Source organism: Myodes glareolus, chromosome 8, assembly GCF_982192425.1.
Source record: "Myodes glareolus chromosome 8, mMyoGla1.1, whole genome shotgun sequence".
Taxonomy (NCBI): Eukaryota; Metazoa; Chordata; class Mammalia; order Rodentia; family Cricetidae; genus Myodes; species Myodes glareolus.
The window spans coordinates 73,876,107-73,903,933 of NC_142033.1; the positions used below are offsets into that span (position 1 = coordinate 73,876,107).

At 45.1% G+C, this 27,827-nt stretch overlaps 1 protein-coding gene across 4 annotated transcripts in view; it reads right to left on the minus strand.

Moving 5' to 3' along the window:
- Nucleotides 1-1,483: 1,483 nt before the first annotated feature.
- The window catches only part of Thoc5 (THO complex subunit 5), a 39,426-nt gene continuing 13,082 nt past the window's right edge, over nt 1,484-27,827 (minus strand). For 3 of the 4 annotated variants that reach the window (XM_087909135.1, XM_087909136.1, XM_087909138.1), the window contains exons 6-21: nt 26,647-26,793; nt 20,333-20,447; nt 18,399-18,531; nt 17,675-17,710; nt 16,289-16,366; nt 14,981-15,021; nt 14,655-14,754; nt 14,016-14,124; nt 11,507-11,608; nt 10,781-10,877; nt 10,096-10,210; nt 8,781-8,884; nt 8,573-8,660; nt 5,734-5,849; nt 4,244-4,434; nt 1,484-1,674 (exon numbers count right to left, since the gene is read on the minus strand). In XM_087909135.1, the coding sequence (XP_087765261.1) occupies nt 1,611-1,674; nt 4,244-4,434; nt 5,734-5,849; nt 8,573-8,660; nt 8,781-8,884; nt 10,096-10,210; nt 10,781-10,877; nt 11,507-11,608; nt 14,016-14,124; nt 14,655-14,754; nt 14,981-15,021; nt 16,289-16,366; nt 17,675-17,710; nt 18,399-18,531; nt 20,333-20,447; nt 26,647-26,793 (1,636 nt within the window). In that variant the 3' untranslated portion in view covers nt 1,484-1,610. The remainder of the gene's footprint in view (nt 1,675-4,243; nt 4,435-5,733; nt 5,850-8,572; nt 8,661-8,780; nt 8,885-10,095; nt 10,211-10,780; nt 10,878-11,506; nt 11,609-14,015; nt 14,125-14,654; nt 14,755-14,980; nt 15,022-16,288; nt 16,367-17,674; nt 17,711-18,398; nt 18,532-20,332; nt 20,448-26,646; nt 26,794-27,827) is intronic. The other variant, XM_087909137.1, reaches the window with a different exon arrangement.

A 27,827-nucleotide genomic window follows, 5' to 3' on the forward strand; every position in this document is an offset into this window, starting at 1 on the left:
TAGATGGTTATGACCACTATTTAGTTGCTGGGATTTGAACCCGGGTCCTCCGGAGGAGCAGTCAGTGCTCTGAACCAGAGTCATCTCTCCAGCTTCCGTGTTTTACTTCTTAAAGTGAATTGTGAATTTAGTATTGATTGGGGCAGAGAGCAGAGTTCTTCAGACAAGTGTCTAAGAAAACTCAGGACAAGAAAGGCTGTTCTTTTTGCATGCTGAGGACTGAACCCCAGGCCTTCAGTATACTAGGCAAATGTTCTACACTGAGCTTCACTTCTAGACCTAAGAACGGATAGTTTTGCAATCATTTTCCTAACCTTTGAGTTAAAACATTTTAGTTTTTGAGACAGAATCTTGTTGTGCAGCTCTGTGGGTCTCCACCTCTGGTGAAGTCCTGAAGTCCTCGAGTCCCTGTCGTAAGGATCCTCCAGTGTCACCTAGTCTCGCTCTCCATCCACAGTGCTGATTACACCTAACCTCGCTTAGCTTTTGAGCATGTCCAGGGCAGTGTGGCCAGCCTGGTCTCAGTCTCACTATGACAGCGTACTGTCACTGGCAGTCATTCTGCACATGACTCTCCAGTACTGGCTCAATGACCATGAACACTTGAAATATTTAGACTTATTCTCTGTGATGTCTATCTGCTTTCTATTTAAGGTTGCTGCAATGTTAGGCATTTAAAATATCTACCTGCCAAGTGTTAGGCCATCAAGGAACAAACACAGACTGGCAGAAAGAATGAAGGCTGAAAGAAACATCTGGGTCTACTGACTTTGGTTTCTCTTGCAATTTCCTAGTAAGTAGAAATCTAGGATTAAACAAAACAAAACAAAACAAACAAACAAACAAAAAAAAACAAAAAAACCCACCAAAATACTTTGCCCTGGCAAAACTACACAAGACAGGTGTGGACAAACAGGTGTCACTTCCTAGAACTAGGACCGACATTTCTTAGTCTCTCTCTCTCTCTCTTTCAAGACAGGATTTCTCTGTGTAACAGCCCTGGCTGTCCTGGGACTCACTTTGTAGACCAGGCTGGCCTTGAACTCAGAGAGATCTGCCTGCTTCTGCTTCCTGAGTGCTGGGATTAAAGGCGTGTGACACCACTGCCTGGCTTTTCAGTCACCTTTAAAAAGCACATCCAGAGTTTCAGAACAGTCAACAAAGATACAGAGAAATCCTGTCTCAAAACAATAGAAAAAAAAAAAAAAACCCACATCCAAGCAGGTTGGTGGTGGTGTACACCTTTAATCCCAGCACTTGGAAGGCAGAGGCAGACAGATCTCTGAGTTCAAGGCTAGTCTGGTCTACAGAGCGAGTTCCAGGACATTCAGAGCTGTTACTATTACTACTACTACTACTACTACTACTACTACTACTATTACTACTACTACTACTAATAATAAAAAGCACATCCAGAAATGGTCCTCATGCCATGGTCCCACCTGCTCTTCCAGACTGCCCAAGTAATTACAAACAAAGGCCATTTGGTCGGGTGACATTTTAATCAGCTGGTGTCTTTGGAAAATAACAAGAACATGTGGCCAGAGCAAAAAACAGTGATGCAGGACCCAGGGGTGGGCTTTGGGGGAATGATAGGTTAGAGAGGGAAATCACCGGTGGCTGAAGAATCCTTGAGGATGGTTATATTTAAATGGCTTCATCCTACTTGGACCCCTAGAGAAACAAGAAAAGGGACAGTTAATAACACACCTTCTGGACTGATAAAACCAATCACTGTGAATCACAGTTCACTCACAAGAGAACGCCATGTAGCTGTCATGGGGGAAATGTTACAATTGCATGGTTTAGGCACAGGGCACAGTGAGAAAATCAGATCACACTGTTTAAGGTGTGACAACATTTTCATAAAAATGTCTCTATATGCTTGCAAAATGTGTGAGCCTGAAAGATCCCTTAATATGGCAGACATTTCGGGGACAGTACATGAACACTCTCATTTTTTGGATCACTATTTATAACTTATCAACGAACACTAGATTCCTATAGTTGAAAAAGCAAAAAGAACATTTAAAGCTGAAGACACAGGCAAAGGAAGCAAAATTTTGCACAATAGTATACAGCCAGGAAGCAACAGATACAAAAACCAGAGAGGTCTGACACTAAAATCTGTTCCAGGAAGGCTGAATCATGGCCAAGCAGAGCAAGACCCATGTTCAGACTTCTTCCCAGTGAAAATCAGAGCAGGAAAATGGGTTCTCAACAAAACTCACAGAGGGACTTCTACACAAAGATAAATATGTACAAAAAGGACTTCTTCCTCCCCATGTTTGTCTGTCTATGACTGACATCCAACAACAGCTACAGAGGTGACCCTCCAGGACTTGGTCTAAGGGAGTAAGGATGTTACTAGTATAGGATAGTTTTTTTTTATCAACTTACACACGTCAGAGTCAAATGAGAAGCAAGTGGAGTAAGTTGGTAAGCAGCATCTCTCCATGGTCTCCTCTTCAGTTCCTGCCCCACCTTCTCTTCAGAACTACAGAAGGAAACCCTTTCCTACCCAGGTTGCTTTTGTTTATGTGTTCATCATAAGAAGAGTAACTGGGGGATGTGTGAGTAAGACAGCAGGGGTGGAAAGAGGTGAGGAAAGTTTTATTCTTCACCAGGGCTGAAGGGAACTAAACCTTCTTCTCAGTGGCAGAGGGCTTATCCAGCCTGTGTTGTGCTGGCACTGTAACACCCCCATCTCAATTTAATCTTTCCATTAACACATGGAGTATGTGCTGCTTGGAGGATTAAGTACAGAGATCCTTATCTCATAGGTGAGAGCTGGACCTGAAATGTCAGCCTGGATCATCCATGGCATTATAAACCTCCAACCAGAGGAGTATACCTAGGCAGAGTGGCGAAGTCTCAGTCCGAGCCATACCTCAGGTCTACTACTGCTCACATCAGCACCCTCTACTCAGTAGTCGGCAGGACTCCAGGTCAAGAACTTGTAGCCCCATCAACTATGATGCTATCACCTCCCAGAGTGCTCAACACCTCAGGAAGGAGAAAACAAGCACACGCTGGGTGTGGCTCCCATCCCATAAATGTGCTAGAGCAGGTGGAGAGGTGGAAAGAGCTGAGATTTCACACAGACCCACTGGAGGGAACAAGCTTCAGAGAGGCATTGGTGGTCAGCTCTGCTTCCTTCCAGCTCAGGGCTGGAGCTGGCTATTAAACATGGCTATTAAACATTAAACACCATAAAACATGACAGTGGAGGTGCCAGACAGGAAGGAGGCTGGACACCTTCCCAGATGTCAGAACTTGCTATTCAAGAATAAGACTGAGAGCAAGGTAAGAACTCTTTTGTTTTATCTGTTCTGTAGCCAAGGTCGAACCCATGGCAATCCTCCTGCCTCCAGCTTCCAAGTGCTAAGATTTTAGGCGTGAGCCATGACACCTGGCCTGATAGATTATAATGAATTATAATCCAAACACCCTCACCTTCCTCACTCCTTTGCCCAAAAGAGGGAGCCCTAGTAGTAATCTCCAGTTTTGAAAGAATGAAAACACATGTTAAGGGACAAACAGGAAAGAAGACCCCAATACCCAAGAAAACGGAAAACTAGCCTGGGTACTGCAAGCCCAGACACTCTAAACACCACATGCCAAGACCTGCTAACAGGTCTAAAGAGCCCCTAACTTGGAGCAGGAATCATCCAGGAATTTCACTCAAACGATCTCAGTCACCCTGAGCTCATCTTCAGCCCCAGAGCCAGGGCTCAGTGCTAGGCAGGAGGAACTGCTCTGTGCTAGTGTGCTGTGCTCACCTGCCTGCCTTCTGGAAGCTCTGTTTTGGTCTGGTTTATCTCTATGCTGCCTGGTTGCCCACTGACTTGGTCTCACTGAGGGAAGAACACTTGAAGACGTCAGCAAACTCACTAAGATTGTGGGGTGCACCACTTTAAGTGCTCACTTGGATATCAAAAGTAAACAGGCCCTATTGTTTTCCACAGAAAACACAGCCAAAGCGTCTTAGCTTGGCCCAGTAGTTTCCTTGGATGGGTGACCTTCTCCAGGGGTGACCAAGAACAGGTGAGCCAGCTTCACGGAAGTCTCAGGAAGGAGAAAACAAGTTCTTCCTGGAAATATGGCAGCAGAATTTTCTGTTATGAATACAGACAGATGTCCTCTGTGCCAGGTCCTGTCCAATGAGACCTAGTCTTCAAGGGAGGCTCTGACCTCTGTTCGTGTCCTCATGAGAAGTCCAAGAGCCCATCCCTCTACTCACCTAAAAAGCCTCAGGCACATCTTCTCCTGGGGAAACTCCTTGGGGCCTTCTACACTGTCATCATGGCTCTCGGTCTCCAGGTAGACGTCCAGCAGCACACACAGCCGCTGCAGCTGGTTGGTCAAGAGCTGGTGGCTGGGTCGAGGGCCACAGAGCTCCTTATAGCACACGTTGACCTCGCTCTCCATAGCCTGTATAGGTGGGAAGCCAGCACCTCAGCATTTCCTTTCTAAGTACGGCTGGGCACACTGGCCAGGCTTTTACCCCAGAGCTGAGCCTGAGGGCACCACAAGAGCTACGGTCGGCCCCTGAGGGCATGTGCATGCAGGCATGAGCACGTATGCACCCACAGGAGCTGTACACACAGAGCAGTGCCACAGCTTTGTCCAGACACCCTTGATTATCACAATTTCCCCTAAGTGCTTACAGCAGAAACACAGGACTGCAGGCGAAGAATCTTAAGCCCCAAGTCAGAAGGCATTAGGCTTTCTGCTCTATGGCCATAAGGCTACCAAATCCCAGCAAGAGGCATGACTTTAGCAACAGCCTCAGCACCCTCACGGTCATTGAATCTGAGTGTTTCCGTAATGCTTCTGAATTTATTTACCATCTCACAGAAACCCAAGGTGGTGACAAGATCTTAAGAAAACTCTCTGATCTTTTTTTGGAGGCAGAGCCTCACTATGTAGCCTTGGCTGGCTTGGAATTTACTATGTAGACCAGCCGGGGCTTGAATTCACAGAAATCTGTCTGCTTCTGCCTCCCCAGTGCTGGGATTAAAAGTGTGTAGCACCATGCCTTGGAGGATACCCTGAGGGCATGAAATCCAGAATAACATGTATAAGGTGCTGAGTGAATGTGTGCTGTTGACATGAGCTGGCCGTGGCAAGGACCCTAACCTCACATCCATGCAGGCATGGCAGAGCCTTCCCCTTGCCCCACGAGGCTAAAAGGAATGGCAAAGCCTTCCCTTCTGCTCCAAGTGGGAATGCTGACAGTGTGTTTAGAAAATATCAACCATTACTTTCAACCCCCCAGATATTTATGGCCTGGAGACTGCTCCCTACAGAGCTTGCTCCTACTGGGATTAGCTAAATCTGCCTCCTTGGTTGGTCTGTGCATCCTGACTCCGCCTCCATGTTCAACTCTATGTAATAAGCATGCTGGGTCTGCAGGTGGGCTAAGGTTTCTCTAGTCCAGGGTGGCTAATTCCAGGTTTCTGTGTGTCTGTCTTTTCTTCAATCCCTCACTGCCTCAGTAGATCCAAATTCCTGAAGTGGTGCAAGGATGCCGCACCCAGCTAAGAATGTGATCTGGTGAACGGGAAAAGCTGTGGGCTCCGGGGAAATGGAGGGGTGAGCACATTCTATAAATCCTGTCAGGCCCTTCCTGGAACTGAAGCAGTGCCCAAGGCCTCCACAGCTGCAGCCTTGGCCACTGCCCACTTTCCTAGGAGTTCTCCATGTTTCTGACACACATGTGGGTCTTACCCGAATATTGTCATCATTGCTGTTGGTTTTCTCCCCTTTCCAGTTCAGACAGAGTCGGAAAATGGGTGGGATGGAGGAATAGCCAGGGTTCAACACCACAGCAGCCTGAAGTTTCGCTGGCAACAGGGGAAAGGGAGAAAAATCAGTGACCACCCAGCTTCCCATGGTGGTCTACACACTGTACCCAAAGTCAACACAAATGTCTCCCATTAATGTAAGTGCTGCCAAGTATACGGGCACTAACTGTTTTAGACTCTAACAGAACTGCCAAGTATACGGGCACTAACTGTTTTAGACTCTAACAGAACTGCCAAGCTGCTGAGAATAAGGCATAGTAATTCTGGTTCTTCCCAAGATCTGCTTTACTTACCGGTATTTGTCAATGGATTAAATCTGCTCTCAAGAAATGTCATAATTTTTAAAACCGTGTATGTGTTTGTGTGTGGTTGGTTGTTTGCCTCTACGTATCTTTTTATCTTTGTACCAACATGTATACAGTGTCTTAGGAAGCATGAAGAAGCAAACACATTCTAGGACTGGAGTTACAGGCGGTTATGAGCTGCCATGTAGGTATTTGAGATTCAACTCATGTCCTTTGGATGAGCAGCAAGGGCCTTTAACCTGGCTGGCCTTGAACTCAGAGATCCGCCTGCCTCTGCCTCCCAAGTGCTGGGATTAAAGAAGTCATGCACCACCACGGCTGCCTTTTTTTTTTTTTTTAAAGAATTTGTTGTTGTTGAGAGTCTCACATAGCCCAGGCTAGCCTAAAATTAAATTTATAACCAAGAATGACTTTGAATTCTGGTCCCCCTGCTTCTGATTCCCAAGTAGGACTAGTGGCAAATGTTTCCAGTCTCTCAAATCCAATTTACATGAGGATATGAAGAAAGTGAGGCTTCCAAAAACTTCTCTATCATTAAACAGGCACAAAAGCACAAGATTGAGTATAAGTAGAACTGCCTAGTATCAAATTTGCATTCATAATCACTAAACAATTTCCCCAGTGATACTTTGACCCCTGCTGCTGTTAAGATGAACCTAGGTACTGCGTGCATGTGTCCACAGAGTGCACTTGGGCAGAGGACTGCTCCTCAGGAGACACGTCTCTTTTTCCACTTTGTTTTGAGGCAGGACTTCTTTCCACAGCTATGATACTTATTGGAGCTTCCAGAAGATTCTCCTATCTCTGGGATTACAGACGTATACCATTCCGTTCAGGCTTTTATGTAGGTTCCTGGACTTGAGTTCAGGTCATTAGGCTTTAGCCCACTGAGCCGTCTTCCTGGCTCCCAGATGTCCCTTGACTGGTACTTCTGATTTGGCTTATACATATCGCCCAAAGGTATTTATACTAGAAGTTGTTCCCATGCACTGCTGCAAAGTTCAAACTGCAAGAAGTGGGCTCTAGCACGAGGCAGTTAGGACGAGGAGGAATCCTCTGAAAGGATCAAGGTACTTCTCATGGGACTCTGGTTAAAGGCCAAGCTCACAACCAAAAATAGAACAATCCTAGCTCCTAAACCACTCTGGTTTCCTTTTCACCATATGCTTTCTTCTAAACATCTTTGTATTTTTCACTTGCCATGAAGCCCTTCGTCAGAGAGTCATTAGGTTGTCTTGGATTTTAAGTCTTCAAATATTTGAGCTACCCTAGGCATGGTGGAAAGCTCAGGATTCTGGAGTCTAAGAAGATCAGGAGTTCAAGGTCAGTCTGGATTACATAGTTTCTGGTCAGCCTGAGCTGATTTCAAAAACAAAAATAAAAGAGTGTAGTGGTACAAACTTTTAATCCCAGTACTTCAGAGGTAGACAAATCTGTGAGTTCCAGACCAGCCAGGTCTACACAGTAAGTTCCAGACCAGCTGGAGTTCCATAGTAAGACTCTTTCTCAAGAAGACAAAATATAAAGGCCAGTGAGGCAGTTCAGTAGGTAGAGGTGGCTGCTCCTAAGCCTCATGACGTGGGTTCGATGCCTAGAACCCACAAGATTGAAGGAAAGAACTGACTCCTCTCAAGTTGTCCTCTGTAATGTGTGTGTGCATTGCTTAGACCTGAGTGCACACACACATACACTAAATAAATGTAACAAAAACTGTAACAAACAAACTCTCAAGAGTATTATGAGTAAATAAGCTCTCCTTTTATAACATTTCCAGCTTTGGAAATTTAATTTTGTTTTACTTATCTTATTTCTCCTTTGTGGTATTGGGGAATAAATCTAAGGCCTCAGGTATGCTAAATAAGTGTTCTAACACTGAATCATATGCCTAGTCCAGGAATTTTATATCTCTCAAAATACTAATACAGGACCACAGGCAGCTTGCTCAGCTCAGGGGTCACAGCTGTGAGGCTGGGGGATAAAATGAATAGGCAGTGCCAGGCTGTTGAGGCTGGGGTAGGAGAACAGCTAACAGCCCAAGCAGGGCATCTGTATGGCTCCAGAGAGGGAGGGAGGTTCTGTTACCCAACCTTACAATCAGAGTAACAACCCTACCCTTCTGTGTGGAACACAGATACGAGATCTGCCCCTACAGGGAACTAAAACGAGAGATGAAACCAAGCTGAGGTGAGACCAAGCTTGAGAGTCGGCCATGATTGACGCAGTTCTAAAATGGATGAGCCCTAGTGACTGCATGTAGATTCACTGACATGACACGTGTGTGGCTGTGTTATAAAACAAGTCCTCACTGAAAGAGTGGTTCCCTGGTCACCAGTGTTGGAAATCTCTATGGAGGATTCTAGGGTCTTCTTGCTTATTCCAGGCAACCTCCAGGCATGCATGCTATTTGAGAACTTCCCTTGATTAGAGAGCCCTGTGGTCAGTAGAGTGATCACCTACCTGTTCCCCTTTCAATAAGTGCCAGGTAGTAGAGATTGGTGTCCCCAGCCAGTCCTGCCTCTACTATGTCCTTAGTGAAATGCAGTTCCTAGAACAAGAACCAGGGTGAACTGCTGCTCCCCTAAAGCCTCTGCCCTGATGGCGGGGGGTGGGGTGGGAGACAGGAGCTGAGGGGTGACATGGTCACAGGGGCTGCAGTTCTACCTACCATGTAATCTTCATGGGCAATTATTACCCACTTTACCAGGCGAGAAACAACCTTGGCAGGAAAGAGGTACTGGCAATCACTGGTAACTGGCACAATGCCATGTTCTAAAAGACAGCAAGGCAGGAGGCATTCAGGCAGAAATCAGGTAGCACAGCTATGGCTTGCTGGAGGGCTATGGTGGCCTTGACACTTGTCCACAACACCTGATTACTCAAGAAGTACCCACTCATTGCATGCCAGGAACAGAGAAGCATTTTAACCTGACATCCACTTCATGCAGGACTATATATGCATGAGGTCAGACCCAGCACCTGCATTCATGGGTACTTTATCCTTAATGCAAACAACGTCTAGTAAAACAAATCCCTGAAGCCACAACTAGCATCAGTGCCTCTGCTGCAGGAACCGTTAATTAGATCAAATGGCTAAGAGGGCTGAGCTGACCTTGACAGAAAAACCAACTGCAGTGTTCTGTGTCAGTTCCCTGCTGGTGTTTCAGTAAACAAATATGCCGACACAGGGAACACTCTGGATGACAATCATCCAAGCTTGGCGATGTTAGCAATGCTGAGTGGGGAGCAAGGCCTGAGGGAGATAGGTGATGGTGCCCTGGGGCTCAGTGTCCACATGGGACCAAAGAACTGGCCTGGAGGTGGGAAAGAGGGGTCGTCTCCAGTTGGGTCCTGGAAACCCAAATGCCTAGCTTGACAGTGACCCAAAACTCTGACTCCCTCCAAAACCTTACCCCCACCCTGCAAGTGCCTTGTAAATACCCATTGAGTTTTTACTAGATGAATTGAAAGAAGCCACATGGCTACCACCTAGGCCAGTGGCTCATCATAATCACTTGGGAGCTTAGGAGAAAATCCAAGGAGTTCAGCTGTACCCTTAGAAGGACTAGCTCAGTAGGTCTTAAGGAAAGGATAATGGAATGAACCCTGCCTAGCTACAATCAGTGAGCTGAATGTGAGCTCTGTGAATACAAGGGTCCCAGTTTCTCCCTTCAGGCTATATGGGGTACCAGCATAAATTAGACTCTCATTAAATACTGCCAAGTGCATATGAATCTGCGATGCATGGACCTAGGATAAGCTGCCTGGATGAACCCGTAAACTTGTGCCAATAGCTATGGTGTCTTCTGGGAGGTCTGGCACAGAACTGATGCGTCTGCAGGGCCTGCCACTCTCCCCACGGCCCCTGCCATCCACTGCTCAGTAAGGCTAGGACAGGATTCACAAGTTCTGAGGGAAAGGAGGTGGCTTTATTCCTATGTTGACTGAGTGGCTGTCGGGCCCTAGTTCCTGCACCAGCTTACCCAGAGATGCGAACTGTTTGTGGAGAGCCAGACGAGACTGTACCCTGGTCTTCAGCAGTTTCATGGTGGTTTCCATATGGCTGGCGCTCTGTGAGTGGTCAGCCATCACTGTGTGCTAATAGTGAATGACAGTGAAAGATACACGTGAGAGCTCCCCTTTCCTTTCTCCAGGGACCTCCATTTCTCCTGGGACCAGCCAGACTGCACAGCTAGTTCCAAGGCGGGTGCTGTGTGGGAATGACCGTATTTCTCTACATAACAGGTCAGATGCTAAGCCCTGGCAAGAACACAAGATACTGGGGTCCCATGAGGCTGTGACCAGCTCCTGAGAAAAGGCAGGATTCTATAGTGTATAGCCCTTGGGATTTTGCCCATTCTCATTTGTAGCATCCTTGTACACAAGTCCAACAGCAGCAAAAGCTGTAACTGTGCTATACCTTGGGGCAAGACCAAGTTATCTTTGGTTTATAAGGCTACCAAGCTCCTAGGAAAGGTGAAGTCATTTCAACACATGAAGGGTAGGATATTTTAGTGCCCTGAGTGGATGGAGGTCAGAACACAGCCTCAAAGGAAGATTCTCTGCTAGATCACAACCCTATAAAGCTATGAGAGGCCTTTCTGGAATCTGTCAAGAAATAAGAGAGCTTCAGACCCTCAGCCAAGGAGGTAGGGCCAGCGTACATACCTGGGGCTGCTCTTTGGGGAAGTGGAGGCCACCCAGCTTCTGCACCCACAAGTAGGGGTGACCTAAGTCAAGAACATAGTCTCTCAAAGTCAGGATACTGTAAAAGATAAGACAGAATAAAATAATTTTATGAGTTGGGAACACAGCTCAGGAGCAGAGCTCTCACACAGGCCCTCGGCTCAGTCCCAAGCACTGCCTCGCCCCAGGACACAGTCCTTCTGTGTACCCTAGGGCATTCCCCAGTTCCCCTAGACAGGCCAATCCCAGTCCACAAGTCAAACTCCTTAGCTGTACAAAATCTCTACTTGAAACTTCATCTCCAATATCCCATCTTTTTCTTTAGAACCTTTGCCTCATGAAGCAGAGCTCGAAAAGGCAGCCACTGGCCTCTTCACTGCTCTATCCGCTCATAAAATAACTTTAAAAATCTTGAGTACTCAAGAAAACTAAGATGCCATTCCTTTTATTGATGATATTGTTTTGTTGTCTTTTGTTTTTGGCAGTCTAGGGATGTAACCCACCATACCACTACTGAGCCAAATCCCTAACCCTCATGTCCCTATACTCCAGATTTCATCTTTCTGTGACATCCCTTTGCCTTCTATGCAGGAACAGAAAGATGTCCCTTGCAGCCCCGAGGTCCTCTGGGCCTACCAGGTCTCCAGTTTGGCCTGAACTAACAGATGTAGACACAGAAGAAGGGAAGATGGAAGCCTGCTTACTCACCCAACTTTATCAAACTGATACTGATTGGCTGGGTTTGGAGTTTTCTTTCCATGATCTCCAGGATATAAGCAGCTCAGGACCGAGTCAGGAGACAGCAAGTCTCTACAGAAGACAAGTCTGCGGTGAGAACGCCAATCGACACGGTGCCTCAGAGTGCACCTGGGCATCTGCCAGTGGCAATGTACCACTCGGCTATTAAGATGTCAACTACCATCCTACCATCTTCTTTGTTGTTTATTTTTGGACACAAGCTTTCTCTGTGTAGCCCTGGCTGTCCTGAACTCAGAGATCCGCCTGCCTCTGCCTCCTGAGTGCTGGGATCAAAGGTGTGCACCACCACACTGGGCTCTACCATCATCTTTCATTGTCTGCTTTCTGTGTACCAAATCCTTTCAGTGTTTCAAGTCAGTGACTCTCAAAATATTATGAAATAGAGAAGATTTTCATCCCATTTCTCAAGGTATAAACTCAAGGCATTGAAGGTCAGACAATGACATTCATGATGCTACCAAGTACAAAGTTAACACTATCTGATCAGAAAGAACAGCTTTTTTTTCTTTATTTTGTGCTCATGCGTGTGCACTATGGCACACAGAGAACCATTTTCAGTAGTCAGTGCTGTGAGATATTTGATTACACCGTGTAAAGACATGTCACTGTGATTGGCTTAATAAAAAGCTGAATGGTCAATAGCTATGCAGCAAGACGTTAGGCAGGACTTCTGGGGACAGAAGGGTCTTAGGGAAGAAGGCAGGGTTGCCAGCCAGATACAGAGGGAACAGACATGCAGGAGGAAAGGTAAAAGCCATGAGCCACGTGGCAGCACGTAGATGAACAGACAGGGGTTAATTTAAGTTATAAGATCGAGTGGGACAAGCTTAAGCTATGGGCCAGCTTTTATAACTAATAATAAGTCTCCGTCATTTTTGTGAGCTGGTGGCCCAAAGAAAAAGCCATCTACGAGTCAGTTCTCGTCTTCTATCTTTCCTGCTTCTGCCATGGCTCAGTGTACTCCAGGCAAGCTGGGCTGAGAGCTTCCAGCTGATTTTCCTGCCCCTAACACCCATCTCACTGGGATAACAGGTACAATCATACCTGGCGTTTTACAGGCGTTCTAGGAATTGAACTCAGGTCATCAGGCTTGAGTACCAAGTGCTTTTACTAATAAGCCATCTTCCTGGTTCCTGAGAACAGGAGTCTTTCGTATTTTGTTTTGTTTTGCTGTTTTTAAAATTCTCCCTTCCAGAACTATCCAGTGGGGCTGAGAAGGTGACTCAGTTGGTAAGGTGCTCGCTGCACAAGCATGAGTTCGATGTCCACATCCACATAAAAATCAGGTACAGCGGCACACAGCTATAATCCCTGAGGAGGTAGAGACACAAGGATCCCTGGACTTGCAGGCCAGCCAGTATTATCATACTATGTATCCTAGCCTGGATACTACACAGCCCAGGCCCCACTACCCTGAATTCAAGAAATAGCAGGATCTCCATGAGTTGGAAGCCAGTCTGGTACACATAACAAGTTCCAGTCAGCCTGGTCTACAAAGCAAGTTCCACACCTATGTAAGCTTGGCCTACATAGCAAGTTCTAGGCCAGCAAGACTACACAGTGACACCCCTCTCAAAAAGAATGTCCTCAAACTGCTCAGTGAATGAAAGACCCAGCTGAGATGTGGAACTTAGAAAACCAGGCTCTGGACTCCCTCTGCTGGAAGCAAGGTCAACTGCGCCCAACATGCTGCCAGGCAGTGCAGCACCACCTAGTAAAGGCTGCAGCGGCCAGAAGAGAGTGTAATAAACCTAAATGCAGGGTCTTCAGCCAGGAGAGGCCTCTTATCTGGCAGAATGGGAAGGGGCAGGCAGAGCACTCATTGCTCCACTACGCACTAGGCCTAAGCTTTTTCGCCTCAGTGTTCTTTCTCCAGCTGACAGCAGGACCAGGCCAGGCAGGGCCAGGCCAGGGCAGTGATCCTCTAAGTGTAGGCTAGTTTACTTCCAGGTTCTTTCTGTTCTGTTCTTCTTTTCTAGACTGTAGAAGAAAACTACCATGATCAGGGGCTTCCTTGGGATGCTGTCGCTGCCTGTTTATAGTCCTCTACTTACCACCAAGTTAAGGACAACCCTAGGGACTGAACCGAGCTGGGAAACAAAAATCCTGGCCCCTTGGGACAGAAATGGGAAAAGGGCCAAAATTTGTTAATTTGGTCATGTCTCCTATACCTCATTCATGCATTTACATGCATTTTACTGGCTATAAAAGCCTGTGGCTCTGCCCCACAAGCAAATACACTGTTATCACTTGTTTTATCTGCTGTGTAAAGAGCTTCACAAACGTAAATCAGAGAGCACTTCTATACCTCAGTGATGTGCCAGGACTCCCATGTCGTGGGACACAAGAACATAGGTCAACATGGCAAAGGACCCTCTCATAGTCAGACGGAGGATTGGAGAACAGGGGCTCTCACCACATCCCCACCCATGCTCCATCCCCAGTGCCTTCCCCTTACCCTGCACTGATGGGAGTTATCAGCTCAACGGCGGTTGTCACTTTGGCTTTCACTGTCATGATGTTGAGGTTCATGAGATAGTAGAAAGTCAGATGAAGCACACTGTTGTCTGGAGGAACAGGGAGAGAAGAGATTATTTATGAATCAATACATCCGAGGCCAAGCATGTTGGTGCATATAGTTAATCCCAGTTCTTGGAAGGCCACCTGGCCTACAGAGCAAGTTCTAGGACAGCCAGGGCCACATAGTAAAGATACCACCAACCTCCATCTCAAAAGGATAAACTAAAAAAGCAGGATTCCATGTAAAATGAAAAATGGTCAGAGAGACAGTTCAGAGGGTAATGGCACTTGCCACCCGATGGTCTCAGCTCAATTCCTGAAACCCACATGGTAGAAAGAATCGATTCCCACATTCTGTTCTCTAACTTCTATGTGACTGCTGCAGTAAGTATGTGCATACATGCATATACACATACATACACACATGATAAATACACAGTAAAAAAATTTCTAAGGAGGAAAAGTATAAATAGAAGATTGAAATATTACAGGCAGAGTCTCGAGCTTACTGGACCCTTTGCACCAACAACTGGCCAAGCTCGTAGGCACTATTAGAATTAAGTGAATGCAGTCAGACCTTTGCATTTCAGATCAAGCAAGACAGACAGTGGGTGCCTTTTCAGCATCTCCTTGCGTTTGTCATCCAGTTGAACCCCAAGAGTGGGTCGACGCCGTTTCTGGACAGAGAAAATACGCAAGCATGAGTCATATGAATCTCCCTTTTGCATCTCTGTGTCCCAGAGCCTCAGCACAGCTGCCTGTGACCTTTTGCCCCAGGTACCCAGCTGCCAGACTCCTGTCCCAGCAGACACTTATTCAGATTCTTTGGTTTGCTTTGAGGACTGTGCTCCTTGAAAACACCAGTGTGGCTGCAATATTCCCAAATCAGGAAATGGGGCTCACCGTGGTCTGCTCCTCCTCGGCATCGGAGTCACTCTCGTCATCTGAAGACACACAGGGAAGGCAGTGAGAAGGGAGGTAACTGCACAGGCTCCCTAAGACAAACCTCCACCACGGGGACCGAGGGGCCCACCCAGACTTCCTTCAAATAAGGAGTGAGTTAACTGGCTGCTTCTTACTTGGTATAGAAAACATAATGTAAAGAAAGAATGACTTAGAAACCTACCATCCAGCCTGGTTTTGTTTTGTTCAGTATGGTGTTGTGTCTGTGTCTCTGTGTGTGTGTGTGTGTGTGTGTGTGAGAGAGAGAGAGAGAGAGAGAGAGAGAGAGAGAGAGAGAGAGAGAGAACTTGCCCATATGAGCACACAAGGAGGCCAGAAGTTGTACACAGAATGCACTCATCAATCATCTCTCCACCTTATTTTTGTTTTTCTGAAACAGGGTCTAAGTAGCCCTGACTGTCCTGGAATTTGCTTTGTAGACCAGGCTGGCCTGAAACTAACAGATCCACCTGCCTCTGCCTCTGAGTGCTGAGATTAAAGGTAGGTGCTGCCATGCCCAGTTGCTTGCTTATTTATTTATTTTTGAGACAGTCTTTTACTGAGCTGGATATTTCAGCTAGCCTGACTGGCCAGCTAACTCCCAGGATCTGCCTCTCTTCACCTCAGCGCTGAAGTTAAAAGCATGCACTGCAAACCCAGCTCCTGATGTGGGTACTGGGATCAGAACTCAGATCTTCATGCTGGCAGCAGCACTTCACCTGCTGAGCCGTCTCCTCAGCCTCCAGTCCTGCTTTTCAAGAGTCTTTGAAATGTCATTTCTATGGAGCATAAAGTTGGTGGGACGGTGGTAAAAGCAACACAAATAACAGTAGCTGCCTGTATAGATGGCTGCTGCGTACCCAAGTCAAGACTGTTCTTTCATGTAACCACACAACGGGAATGAGCGGAATATGAGGAATTTATAAGTCATATGAGGAATTTATTGTTTTTAGGAGAGCCGGGGCACTGAGACAGGGTCTCAATATGTCACCCTGGATGGCTTGGAAGTTGCTTTATACACCAATCTGGCTTCAAATCTGTGGCAAATTTCCTACTGCAACCTCCAGAATTTGGGTATTGTAGACATTAACCTGTAACCCTTCCTCAGAGTCAAAGGCTGGTGAGTGCTAGGGATAAAACCCAAAGGCTGTATTTCATGATTCTGGGAACTGAGTTCTCTTGGGCCTACCCTAAAACTGACATCAAGGTCAGGCATCCTGCTATACTGCATCAGTATCCTTGGGTGAGGTATCCCAATCACCATGTTACCTTGAGAGTCCTCAGGGGGCTTGAAGAGAGCTTTGGCTTCGTCCACACTGCCTTCAATTGCCACAGACAACGTCTTATCTGGAGGTAAGAAAAGGCCTCTTGGGAAAGCTGCTGGGAGGTTGCTGAGTGCAAACCAACACAGCAGCTGTGTTTTCTCCACACCTGCCCCCGCTCCTTGCTGACTGAGAGGGAAGGCAAACTCACTCCACACAAAGGAAATAGGAACTAAAATTTGTTCTCTGTGGTTTGCTAAGAACATAAAATCCAGAGTACTGCTTCGCAGCTACACATCCCCGAGACATGTGCAAACCCTGGGCTGGTCACCCCACAGTCTCTTCCACCAAAGTCCTGAAAAGTTCTCTCCCGGAAGCCCACACTCATCCACACCCCAGAGATGATGGGGCACTCTCTGTGAAAAGGTCTGTGTTCAGCACTGCCTCGTTTTACAGTGCAGCAGAGGAGGTAAGAACATGGATGTTGCAACCTAGTCCCAGACCTGACTCTTGTCCCACCCATTACTGGATCTTTGACCTGGAAGGTAACTTACTGATCTGAGGCTCAGTTTCCATATCTAAGAAATGGCGACTTGGAAAACAGCAACTGTTAGTTGAGTGGCAGGAGGTAAATGAACTAAGGCTTAAATTTTTAATTACCCCAAATTTTGGGGGGAAGTGAGGAATGTAGCACAGAAGAGTACAGTTAAGAAGCATAAGGCTGTGGCTTTGATCCCCAGCACCACAAAATAAATAAGTAAATGCATCCTTTAGTCTCACAATAACTAAATGGGGCATACTATTATTATAGACATGCAAAGAAACCTGACGCTCAGGGAAGTCAGAAACCACACTCAGGAAACAGAGTCCTCTCCAAGCTGATTCACTTTAGGCTTGGCTCTCGACCACTCAGTTATCAATCTGTTTCCCACATTCTGCCTGATGTGGAACTCTGGGATCCTACTGCTATGAGCAAATAAGACACACTCGACTTGCTCTGTCCTTTTTTTTTGTTTTCCCTGATTGTGGTGAGATGGAGGAGCACTGCAGCTCCTCCTCATCTATCTCATGGGTAAGAGCATCACAGAACCTTGGTACCATTTTCCCAGCTACAATATAAAGAAAAAAGTCTCTCCCCAATATCCAGCTACTGCTTTACATCCGGAAATAATACACAAACCATCCCGGCCCAGCCCAAACAAGCCAGTTACCCCAAGTGAACACTGGAGACTGTCTTGGGGGGTCACACTCACCCTCCACATGCTAGATAATCACTCTACCACAGAACCACACTCCTTACCTACAATATTCTTTTTAATAGTTTAGTCTTGAATTCAACAGGAAAATAGAAGTGGAAACAGTAGAACTTTAAACACAAAAGAAAGTTACTCACCCTGTCTAGGGGGCTGGGAGGAGGATTTCATATGAGCTGATGATGGCAACGGAAGAGAACAAAGGGGAAGGAGAGGACGAGACGGACCAAGAAGACACAAGAAAAGACACAGTAATGTCTTGGTGCCATGGCTGGGACAGGGGCATGCACAGGTATAGTATATGCCTTTCTGATGCCATGAGCAAGGTGTGAACAAGAAGAAAAGTTTAGTGCTAAGTGAAAGCTGCATTGAAGCAGATCAAAACCTAAAATCCTTAGTGGAGTAGCAAGCTGTCCTGAGCACACTGGGGGTACGTCCTTTCCCCCGGTAATTCACCATAAAGTCATGCAGGCTGATTCAGGGGATGTGGAAGCCTGGGAATGCTGCCTAGGATCCGAATTCACAAAGCACCCCACCCCCAAAACACAAAGAAGACACTGATCCACCTGCCAAATATATCTTGCTGGGGTGAGCATCTGAGAGCCTATATAGGCTACCTGGGCACTGTACCAAAGAGCTATACAGCCATGTTCATAAAGATTCAAAGCATCCACTCTGAGATGTCCATCACATTAGTCAAGCCCCAGGCTAGCTGGTTCAAGCATCCATGCTGAAGCATCAAAGGGGAGGCAGCATCTGTCACCTGGGGGCTCTAGGGCAAAGCTGGGAAACTCTCCTGGACAGTGCTTTCTCACTACGGCTGCATCTCCCACAGCTCCCTCCCTGCCCAGCCCCCATACTTACCACAGGCCTGCCCATATGCAGTGGCCTGCACAAAGAGCACATAGAGGGGAGGTGGCAGGTGCCTAGCAGTCTCATACTGCTTGTGTGCCTGGTCAAATGGCATGAACAGGTATTCTTGCACTGGGAGGGAAGCCTGCAAGCAACAAAAGGAAAATTCAGTCTATCTCCATGGATGCTTTATGATAGTTTTGTTTTGCTTTTGCTTTTTGTTTGTTTGAGATAGAATTTCTTGGGGTAGCCCTGGCCATCCTGGAACTCACTCTGTAGACCAGGTTGGCCTTGAACCCACAGAGATCCGCCTGCCTCTGCCTCCCAAGAGCTGGGATTAAAGTACTCAGGATGCACAGACAGGCAATGTCTGTGAGTTTGAGGCCAGCCTGGTCTATATAGGGAGTTCCAAAAGCCAGGACTAGAGAGGGAGAAAGAGACCCTATCTCACAAGAGAAAAAATACAAAACAAAAACAGGAAAAAAGAAATATAAGGTATATTCAAGCTTATTTTAAAAAACAAAACCTCCCAATTGGAAAGGTAACTATTAATGATTTGGTGTGACTACCAGTTTCTCTTTTTACTAAGAACACACAAAACCCTTGCATATATATAATCTTCATATAGAGACACTACAAACCAAAGCACACAAATGAAACTGAACTATGATTGTTTAGTAATAGACCATTTTTCTAGTTATTCTGTGAATGGTATGCTGCTATGCTCCACGTGACCTAAACATAACAGATAGCAACACAAAGGACCTAGAGTGTTAAATACAACCAGATTGCCAATTTCCATTCTTATCTTCTCTCTTGCCTGCTCCCCTTCATCCCCATCTTTCCCCTTCTCTGTGTTTGCTGGATTGAGACAGAGTCTCATTATGTAGACCAGACCAGACTAGTTTGGAACTCTTATGCAGACCAGGCTGGCCTCAAGGGATTTACCACAATCCTCAACTTCTTGGTTTTTTTGAGAAATAGTCTTGCAATGTAGTCTAAGGAGCCTAGAGCCTGCTCTTTATTCAGCCCAAGCTGGCCACAACATCACAATCTTCCTGCCTCAGCTTCCTCGGTACACTACCAGCCCAGCTCCATGTCCTTTTTTTTTCCTATTATGAAGTTCTACTATAAAAATACATTTTTGTAGCCGGGCGGTGGTGGCGCACGCCTTTAATCCCAGCACTCGGGAGGCAGAGGCAGGCGAATCCCTGTGAGTTCGAGGCCAGCCTGGTCTACAAGAGCTAGTTCCAGGACAGGCACCAAAAACTACAGAGAAACCCTGTCTCGAAAAATCAAAACAAAAACAAACAAACAAACAAAACCCATTTTTGTTAACAGCTCTAATTCCATGCCTACGAAGGAAAGAAGGGCAGACTTGCCAATTCCTAGAAAAATGGATTTATAATTTCCCTAGAATCCTTTCACAAAGCTCCTCTATCAGCCATTTATCTTGCTTCATAAAATTAAAAGGATTTAGATCAAATCTAGCATCACAAACCAACACAAATTAGGTCACATACACAAATGTGTGTGTGTGTACACACACATTTTATAGACAAAAAACAGAAATAGAGTGAATGAGCAAGAGATTTTATATGGGTAAAGTGGAAGCTTTTCAATTTGAGTCAAGTTTTTTTTTTTTTTTTTTTAAGAGAGCAATCCACTTTTCACCATCAGCCCCTGAGGTATCGAGTGAACCTACTAGATGTTATCAGGAAGCAAGTTTAAATGCGTAGGGACAGCAGGCTGGTGAGGAGCATGCAGAAAGGGGTGAACTGAACTTAATGAATCTGAGACAGTGTTACCTCAAAGCTGTAGACAGGCAACAGTCTGGACACGTGTGTGGATGCTCCGGACCCAGTAGCCCAGTATCTCTTTACTCCAGAACATAACTGTCTTTCCCAGAAAAAGTATTCCCAGGGTAAGCTAAATAGGATGCTCACCTGCATGATGCTGTTGAGGCGAGGCTGCAGGCTGCTCAGATACTCCTTCTTCACCTCAATCTCCTTCAGGATCTTCTCCTTGTTGGACAGACATTCACGGTACTTCTCTGCCAGCCTGCATGGGCACACAGGGCACTGTTACCAAGGCACTGCAGGGATATTGCAGTACACCTGTTCAGATCACTCTAACGACAGGCAGCACTTTGTGCTGAGTCCTTTGTCCATACAAGCACTATCAAACTTAGTAATTGCATAAATCCTCAAATATGTTGATTTAAAACATTTTTATTACATCTATTTATTTTGTGTATGGGACAGGGTAAGAGCACATGTATCATGGCATGCATGTCGAAGTCATGGAGAATAACCCACCTACCATGTGGTTTCCAGGGATAAAACCCAAGTTGTCAGGCTCGGTAGCAATTAACCCCTGAGCTGTGTCATTGGCCCTTTATTTAACAAGATCAAGCTGGTCTTGAACTCGTGACAAGCTTCCTGCATCAGTCTTCCAAGGGACAAGATGACAAATGTGAGCCACCATTCGCAGACACCAAATTATTTCTTTTTCCTTTCCTTTCCTTTCCATTCCCCTTACTCATTTTCTCATTGTGAGACAGGGTTCTACTAAGTTATACATGTTAATCTTTGTGTTTGTTAGGGATTCTAGTTGTGATAAAACAAGACGAAAAGCAACTCAGGGAGAAAAGGGTGACTTCATCTTACAATTCTAGGAAGGAACTCAAGGTGAGAACCCGGGGGCCAGAACTGGGCCACGGAGGAATGCTGCTTATTGGTTGGTTCCGCACAGCTTGCTCAGTTTGTTTTCTTTCTTTCTTTCTTTCTTTCTTTCTTTCTTTCTTTCTTTTTTTTTTTTTTTTTGGTTTTTCAAGACAGGGTTTCTCAATACAACAGCTCTGGTTATCCTAGAACTTGCTTTGTAGACCAGGCTAGCCTCAAACTTCAGATCCACCTGCCTCTACCTCCCAGGTGCTGGGATTAAAGGAGTGTGCCACCACTGCCCAGCTCAGTTTGTTTTCTTATACACCCAAGGACCACCTAACTAGGGATAGCACTGACCACAGTGGGCTGAACCCTTTCACATAAATCATAAATCAAGAAAATGCTCCACAGAGTTACCTACAGGCCAATCTTAAAGAAGCATTTTCTCAGTGAAGTTCCTTCCTCTCAGATGTCTCTAGCTTGTATCAAATTGACAAAAAAATTGTCAGCACCCTACAAATCTTACAAATTAAGAGTTAAATCACCATAATAGAAGGGCTGTATCTATATAGCTCACTATGAAAAAAGTATATTTATATATTAATATATTACTATATAATATATTAAAAAGTAAATATATGTATAATATATATAATATTCTCAGAAAAACATAGATCAAACTACATATAACGGGTACTCCATTATGACTAGTAAAGAAAAGTCCTAAAACAAGACAAAAAAAAAAAAAAAAAAAGGTTAGAATGCCAGGCATAGTTGCATACTCCTTAGTCCCAGCATTTAGGAGTCAGAAGCAGGTGGATTTGAGAGGCCATCCTGGTCTACATAGTGTGTTCCAGACCAACCAAGGCTATAATAGTGAGACCCTGTCTTAACAAACAAACAAACAAAAAACCAAAACTAAACAAAAACTTCTAAAAACGAACAACAGAAACCAAACAAATAAAATATGAACAGTAAAAAAGAAAAGTTGGTCAGATCTTTGTGAGTTTGAGGCTAGCCTGGTGGTGTATAGAGTTAGTTTCAGAATAGCCAGGGCTACACAGAGAAATCTTGTCTCAAAAGAAATCCGAAGAGGGCTGGAGAGATGGCTCAGTGGTTAAGATCACTGGCTGTTCTTCCAGAGGGCCCGGGTTCAATTCCCAGCACCCACATGACAGCTAACAACTGTCTGTAACTCCAGTTTCTGGGGATCTGATGCCTTCACAAAATACCAACGCACATAAAGTAAAAATAAAGAAAAAACTAAAACAAACAAAACTTAGCACCCCCCAAAGAAAAAGAAAAAAGAAAAGAAAAGTTGAGAGTGCACATCAGTAACATCAGTCTCCCAAGAGGTTGAAGCGGGGGATTCCAAATTTAAGACTGACTTGAGTAGCAAAGTGAGTTCAGGGCCAGCTTGGTCATACCAAACAAACAAACAAACAAACAAGGCGTAAATAGTCTGGGGCTGTGTCCAGTGTGGTGACAGAAGACATGCGTGAGGTTCTGAGTTCCAAGCCCAGTACCAAAAACAAAACAAAATAACTCCCACCTCTGAAAATAAACAAAACCAAAACTACCTTATAAGGAGCATTATTTATGACAGTACAATATGGAAAAAAAACTAAAAAGTCTGAAAGAAGAATGGTTTTGTGATTTTTCTACGCCTAGGATTGTGACTGTGGTACAACCTTCTGAAATAATGCTTACAACGTTTTTTAAGACTAGCACAGGAGTAAGCCCTTGCTTAATACACATGAGGTCTTAGATTGGATCCCCAGCATTGCAGGCAGAGAGATTGATTCCTTTTTGTTTGTTTGTTTGTTTTTTTGTTTTTTTGTTTTATCAACTTGACATACACCACAGTTATCTGCAAGAGGAACCTCAGTCTAGAAAATGCCTTCATCAGATTAGCCTGGGGGAGGCCAGCATACTGTGAGCAGTGCCATCCTCTGGGCTAGTGCTGAGCAAGCCAAGAGTAACCGCATTCCTCCATTGTCTCTGCTCCAGTTAAAACTCCAGCCTCTTGCCTGGCTGCCCTCAATGAGACTGCACCTGAGAGTTGTAAACTGAAACACACCCTCCCCCATAAGTCACTTTTGGTCATGGTGTTTATCACAGCAATAGAAATCCTAATCAAGATAAGCAGAGCAGGCTGATTCAGTGAGTTCGAGGCCAGCCTGGTCTACACAGTGAGTTCCAGGACTGTCAGAGATACACAGAGAAACCCTGTCTCAAAAAAAAAAGAAAAAAAAACTAAAAGGACAAGCAGCAACAAAGGTGTTTACTTAAGAGTTTAAAATACAGTTCAGTTGGTAGAGTGCTTGCCTAGCACCACATAAATCCAGATGTCACGGTGCTTACCTATAATCCCAGCACTTGGGAGGCAGAGGCAGGAGGAGCAGAAGTTCAGAGTCACAGTAAGTGGATAAAGGCACTTGCTGTGCAAGCCTGCGGACCCGAGATCAATTCCAGAACTCACAAAAGGGGAAAGGAGAGAACTAACTCCAAAGTTGTCCTCTGACTGCCATACACTTTTTATGGTACATATATCATGCACACACACAATAATAAAAGGTAAAATTAAAAACAATATTAGGAGTCCATGATGGACGGTGGTGGTGCACACCTTTCATCCCAGCACTTGGGAGGCAGAGGCAGGCGGATCTCTGTGAGTTCAAGGCCAGCCTGGTCTACAAGAGCTAATTCCAGGACAGCCAGGGCTACATAGGGCTACATAGAGAGACTCTATCTCAAAAAACCAAAATAAAAATAGTAATCATTTAAAAGGTAAAAAAATAATTTAGTTTTCAGTTATTAACATTTCTTAAGATTTTATTTTTAAATTTTGTGTGTGTGTGTATTTGAGGTTTATGTACATTGAGTGCAAGTGTCCAAAGATGACAAACATTAGATCCCTGGAGCTGGAGTTACAGATGAAAGTGAGTTAGCTTAAATAGGTGATGGGAACTAAACCCGGGTCCTCTGGAAGAGCCAGTATGTGCTCCTAACCACTGAGTCAGCTCTCCAGCCCCTCAGGTGTTACAATTTCAAAGGAAAAAAATTACCTTTATGCCCAGACATGGCAGTAGCATGCCCGTAGTTCTAACCACTGGGAAGCTGGGGCAAGAAGAGAGCTTGTGCAGCAGTTTGTGACCAGTTGAGGTAATATAGGAAAACCTGCCTTTGGACACTGGATTTTGAATAGTGTTAACAAGTGTTAAAAACTATGGGAACTTTTAGAGATGGACTGGACATATTCTGCATTATGGAATGGCTATGAGCCTATGATAACAAAAGGTAGGAGATATAGATATGCCCGGTGTCATCTTGACAAAGGACGGGGTTGTGATGGTCATACTGACCCGACTGGATGAGATCTAGAATCTCCTAGAGGGCCAGCAAGATGATTCAACAAGTAAAAGAGCTTGCTCAAGCCTAGTGATTGAAGTTCACTTCCCAAAACCCACTGCCAAAGGAACAAAATAAAAGCTGTCTTCTCACCTCCCCATGTATGAGCATACGTTCCCCCCCCCCCCCCCCGCCACACACACACACAATTAGAATCACCTAGGAGATGAGTCTCCTGGAATACCCTTGAAGGAGAATCTTGACTAGGTTAAGGGAGGTGGGAAAATTCACTCTAAAGAGGATAGCAGGGCTGGGCAGATGTCTCAGCAGGTTAAGAATATCCACGACTCTTACAGAAAATTGGGGCTCAGTTTACGGTACCCACGTCTTTAGGCAGCTGACAACCATTACATGTAACTCTAGTTCTTTGGTGCGGGGAGGAGTGGATATATGCTCTCTTTTGGCCCTGCATGCATGTGGTGTAAGTGTGCACACAAGTACACACACACAGTTAAAATATAGGAAAGCTTTAAAAGCAGGCAGCATCACTCCCTGGGCTTGAATCTTACACTACATAAAAAGGAGAAAGCCAGCAATCAGGAATACATTGCTCTCTTCCTGACTAGGAACAGGGACCAACAGCTTCATCTTCAAAGGCAAGGCAAAATAAGCCCTTTTCCCTCAAGGTGCTTCTGCTAGGTGATTTTGTCACAGAATCAAAGAAAATAACTAATAGTTACTAAACAAAGAGATGGGTTTCACAGTGACTTTTTCATGCATGGATATCATCATACCTTGTATTTTTTTTTTTTTTTTTCCCCGAGACAGGGTTTCTCTGTAGCTTTGGAGCCTGTCTTGGAACTAGCTCTTGTAGACCAGGCTGGCCTCAAACTCACAGAGATCTGCCTGCCTCTGCCTCCCAAGTGCTGGGATTAAAGGCGTGAGCTACTACCGCCCAGCTTCATCATATCTTGTTATCTGTCACCCCCACTTTCCTCTATGACTCTCCTCATAATTTCTTACTTATCACTATAATTTGTACAAAATGTGTGCATGGACATGTGAGGGTACTCATCCATGCATGCACATGTAGAGACCAGACATCAATCCAATTTTTTTTTAATTATGTATACAACATTCTGCCTCCATGTATGCCCATGCTCCAGAAGAGGGAGCCAGATCTTATTTCAGATGGTTGTGAGCCACCATGTGGTTGCTGGGAATTGAACTCAGGACCTCTGGAAGAGCAGCCTGTGTTCTTAACCACTGAGCCATCTCTCCAGTCCCCAATCCAACTTTTGAGACAGGGTCTCTCACTGAACCTGGAGCTCACTGATTAGGTTAGATTGGCTGGCTAGAAATTTCATAGGATCCACCCGTCTCTACACCCCCAGACTCATGCCACTTCATCCAGCTTTTTCACATGTGCTTGGGACCCAAATTCAGGTCCAAAATCTTGCACAAGTACCTACTGAACCATCTGATCCATCTTCCAGTGCAGTTTTTGTTAACTTATGGTCTTGAAAAATGAGCCAAGAGCCTGTGCATGGTTGGTAAACATTCCACCACTGAGTGCAGAAAGAGGTCAGTCAACTTTGAAAAATCCAGTGAATTAGTAAGAACTGGGATTTGGTCCTGGTGATCATTCTAATCCTGGTCATGATCAAGCACTATCAGGGTCTAGCCCCGACATAAAATATTTTTTGAACCAGAGTGGAGGTGTGGGAATAAAGACACAACTTACATGACTTTATCAGGAGGGAGTTTTTAGGGGTCCTTTATGAAGTCTTGAATTTACATCCTGAAAATTACCCCAGGTTTATTTTCCAAACAGCTTTTATACCAAAACATAAACTGAGGGGGAAATTCATTAGCATTTTGTTTTCCAGCTAGCTGGGAGAATGACTGTGGTCAAGTCTACACCTTTTTATGCCCATTTAGTCACGACTTTCTATCTACGCCTGCTCTGTCACGTAGACTGAAAAACACTTTTTTCTCAGGCAATCTCCTAAATCACACAACGGAGCACAACGATATTAGCATATCCTGACCACTTGCTTTGGATGGTGTTAGTTTGTCTCATTATCAAAGGGATAGGCGACCACTTTTTGTGTGGCAGGTGCAAATTGTACCTTGTCAGGTCATTTAGAATTTTGACTGCCATACACTGTAGAAATATGGGCCTGTATAATCCAGCCCTACAATTTGTGTGGTTAATGAGGTCAGGGAGGAGGAAGCACTACCTTTTCCGCTGCTCCAGCTCCCAGTCCAAACGGGCCAAGGTCTGTTGGTGAGGGTCTCCCATGGTGATTTCAGCCTTGCTGATGTTTGGTGGAGCCTCTGTATAAAATTCCTCTACACTGACCAGATCAATTTCTTCATGCTTTGACCTGTAAGCAAAAACTAAGTTGTCAGGCAGCCGTTTTCAGGACCCCAAATTGTGACTTTCCAGGAGCAGTTGATCAATTTATCCCCATGCAGCCCCACATATAGCTACTCGAGATCCCGAAATTCTCTCAGCAAATGCTCAATGACAGACATTTCAGTATGACAAAGGGCTATTAGTGACAACCACAAGGCCCATGCTGCCCAATCTATTTGTCAACAAATTAGTTGAAGACTTGAGAAGGAGTTTAATGAATTTACAAATGTCTCCTGGCTGAACAGGAGAACTATTAGCCAAGAAACTCAGAATTCCTACAGTCTAGGTTCATGCCATCATGTAGAACCCAAGATAAGACTTGTCACCACAGAGGAATAAACCTAGGTGTCTACACCTAACTTTAAGACATTTCACTGAATAAATATAAGACTAGAAAAAGCCAGACTGGTAGAACTGGATGTGGAAAAAAAACCTAGTGGCTTTAATTTCTGCTTGTTTATAAGTATCCTTATAAAAGAAAGCCTGATTCTGTACTGGGTTCATGTAACTGAGTGCTCAAGTCCTGGAGAAATAAGCATCAGAGTTACTATACATTAATAAGCACCATGTGAGGCGGTGATGGCACACACCTGTAATCCAACACTCAGGAGGCAGAGGCAGGCGAATCTCTATGAGTTCGAGGCCACCCTGGTCTACAGAGTGAGTTCCAGGATAGTCAGGGCTACACAGAAAAACCGGTCTAGAAAAATCTCAAAAATAAAATAAGCACCTATTATATGCTATCCTTACTTCATCTAGTTCTTAAAGATGGGGATTTTATCTCCATTTAAAAATCATTACTTATTACATAATTTAGCTATACTTTATTCATTTTTCCCATTTTTCTTTTTTGTTTGTTTGAGACAGGGCTTCTCTGTGTAGCCCTGGCTATTTAGGGACTCATCCTGTAGACCAGGCTGGCCTTGAACACAGAGAGCTACTTGTCTCTGCCTGCCGAGTGCTGGGATTAAAGTTGTGCACCATCACTGCCTGGCTCTTTTT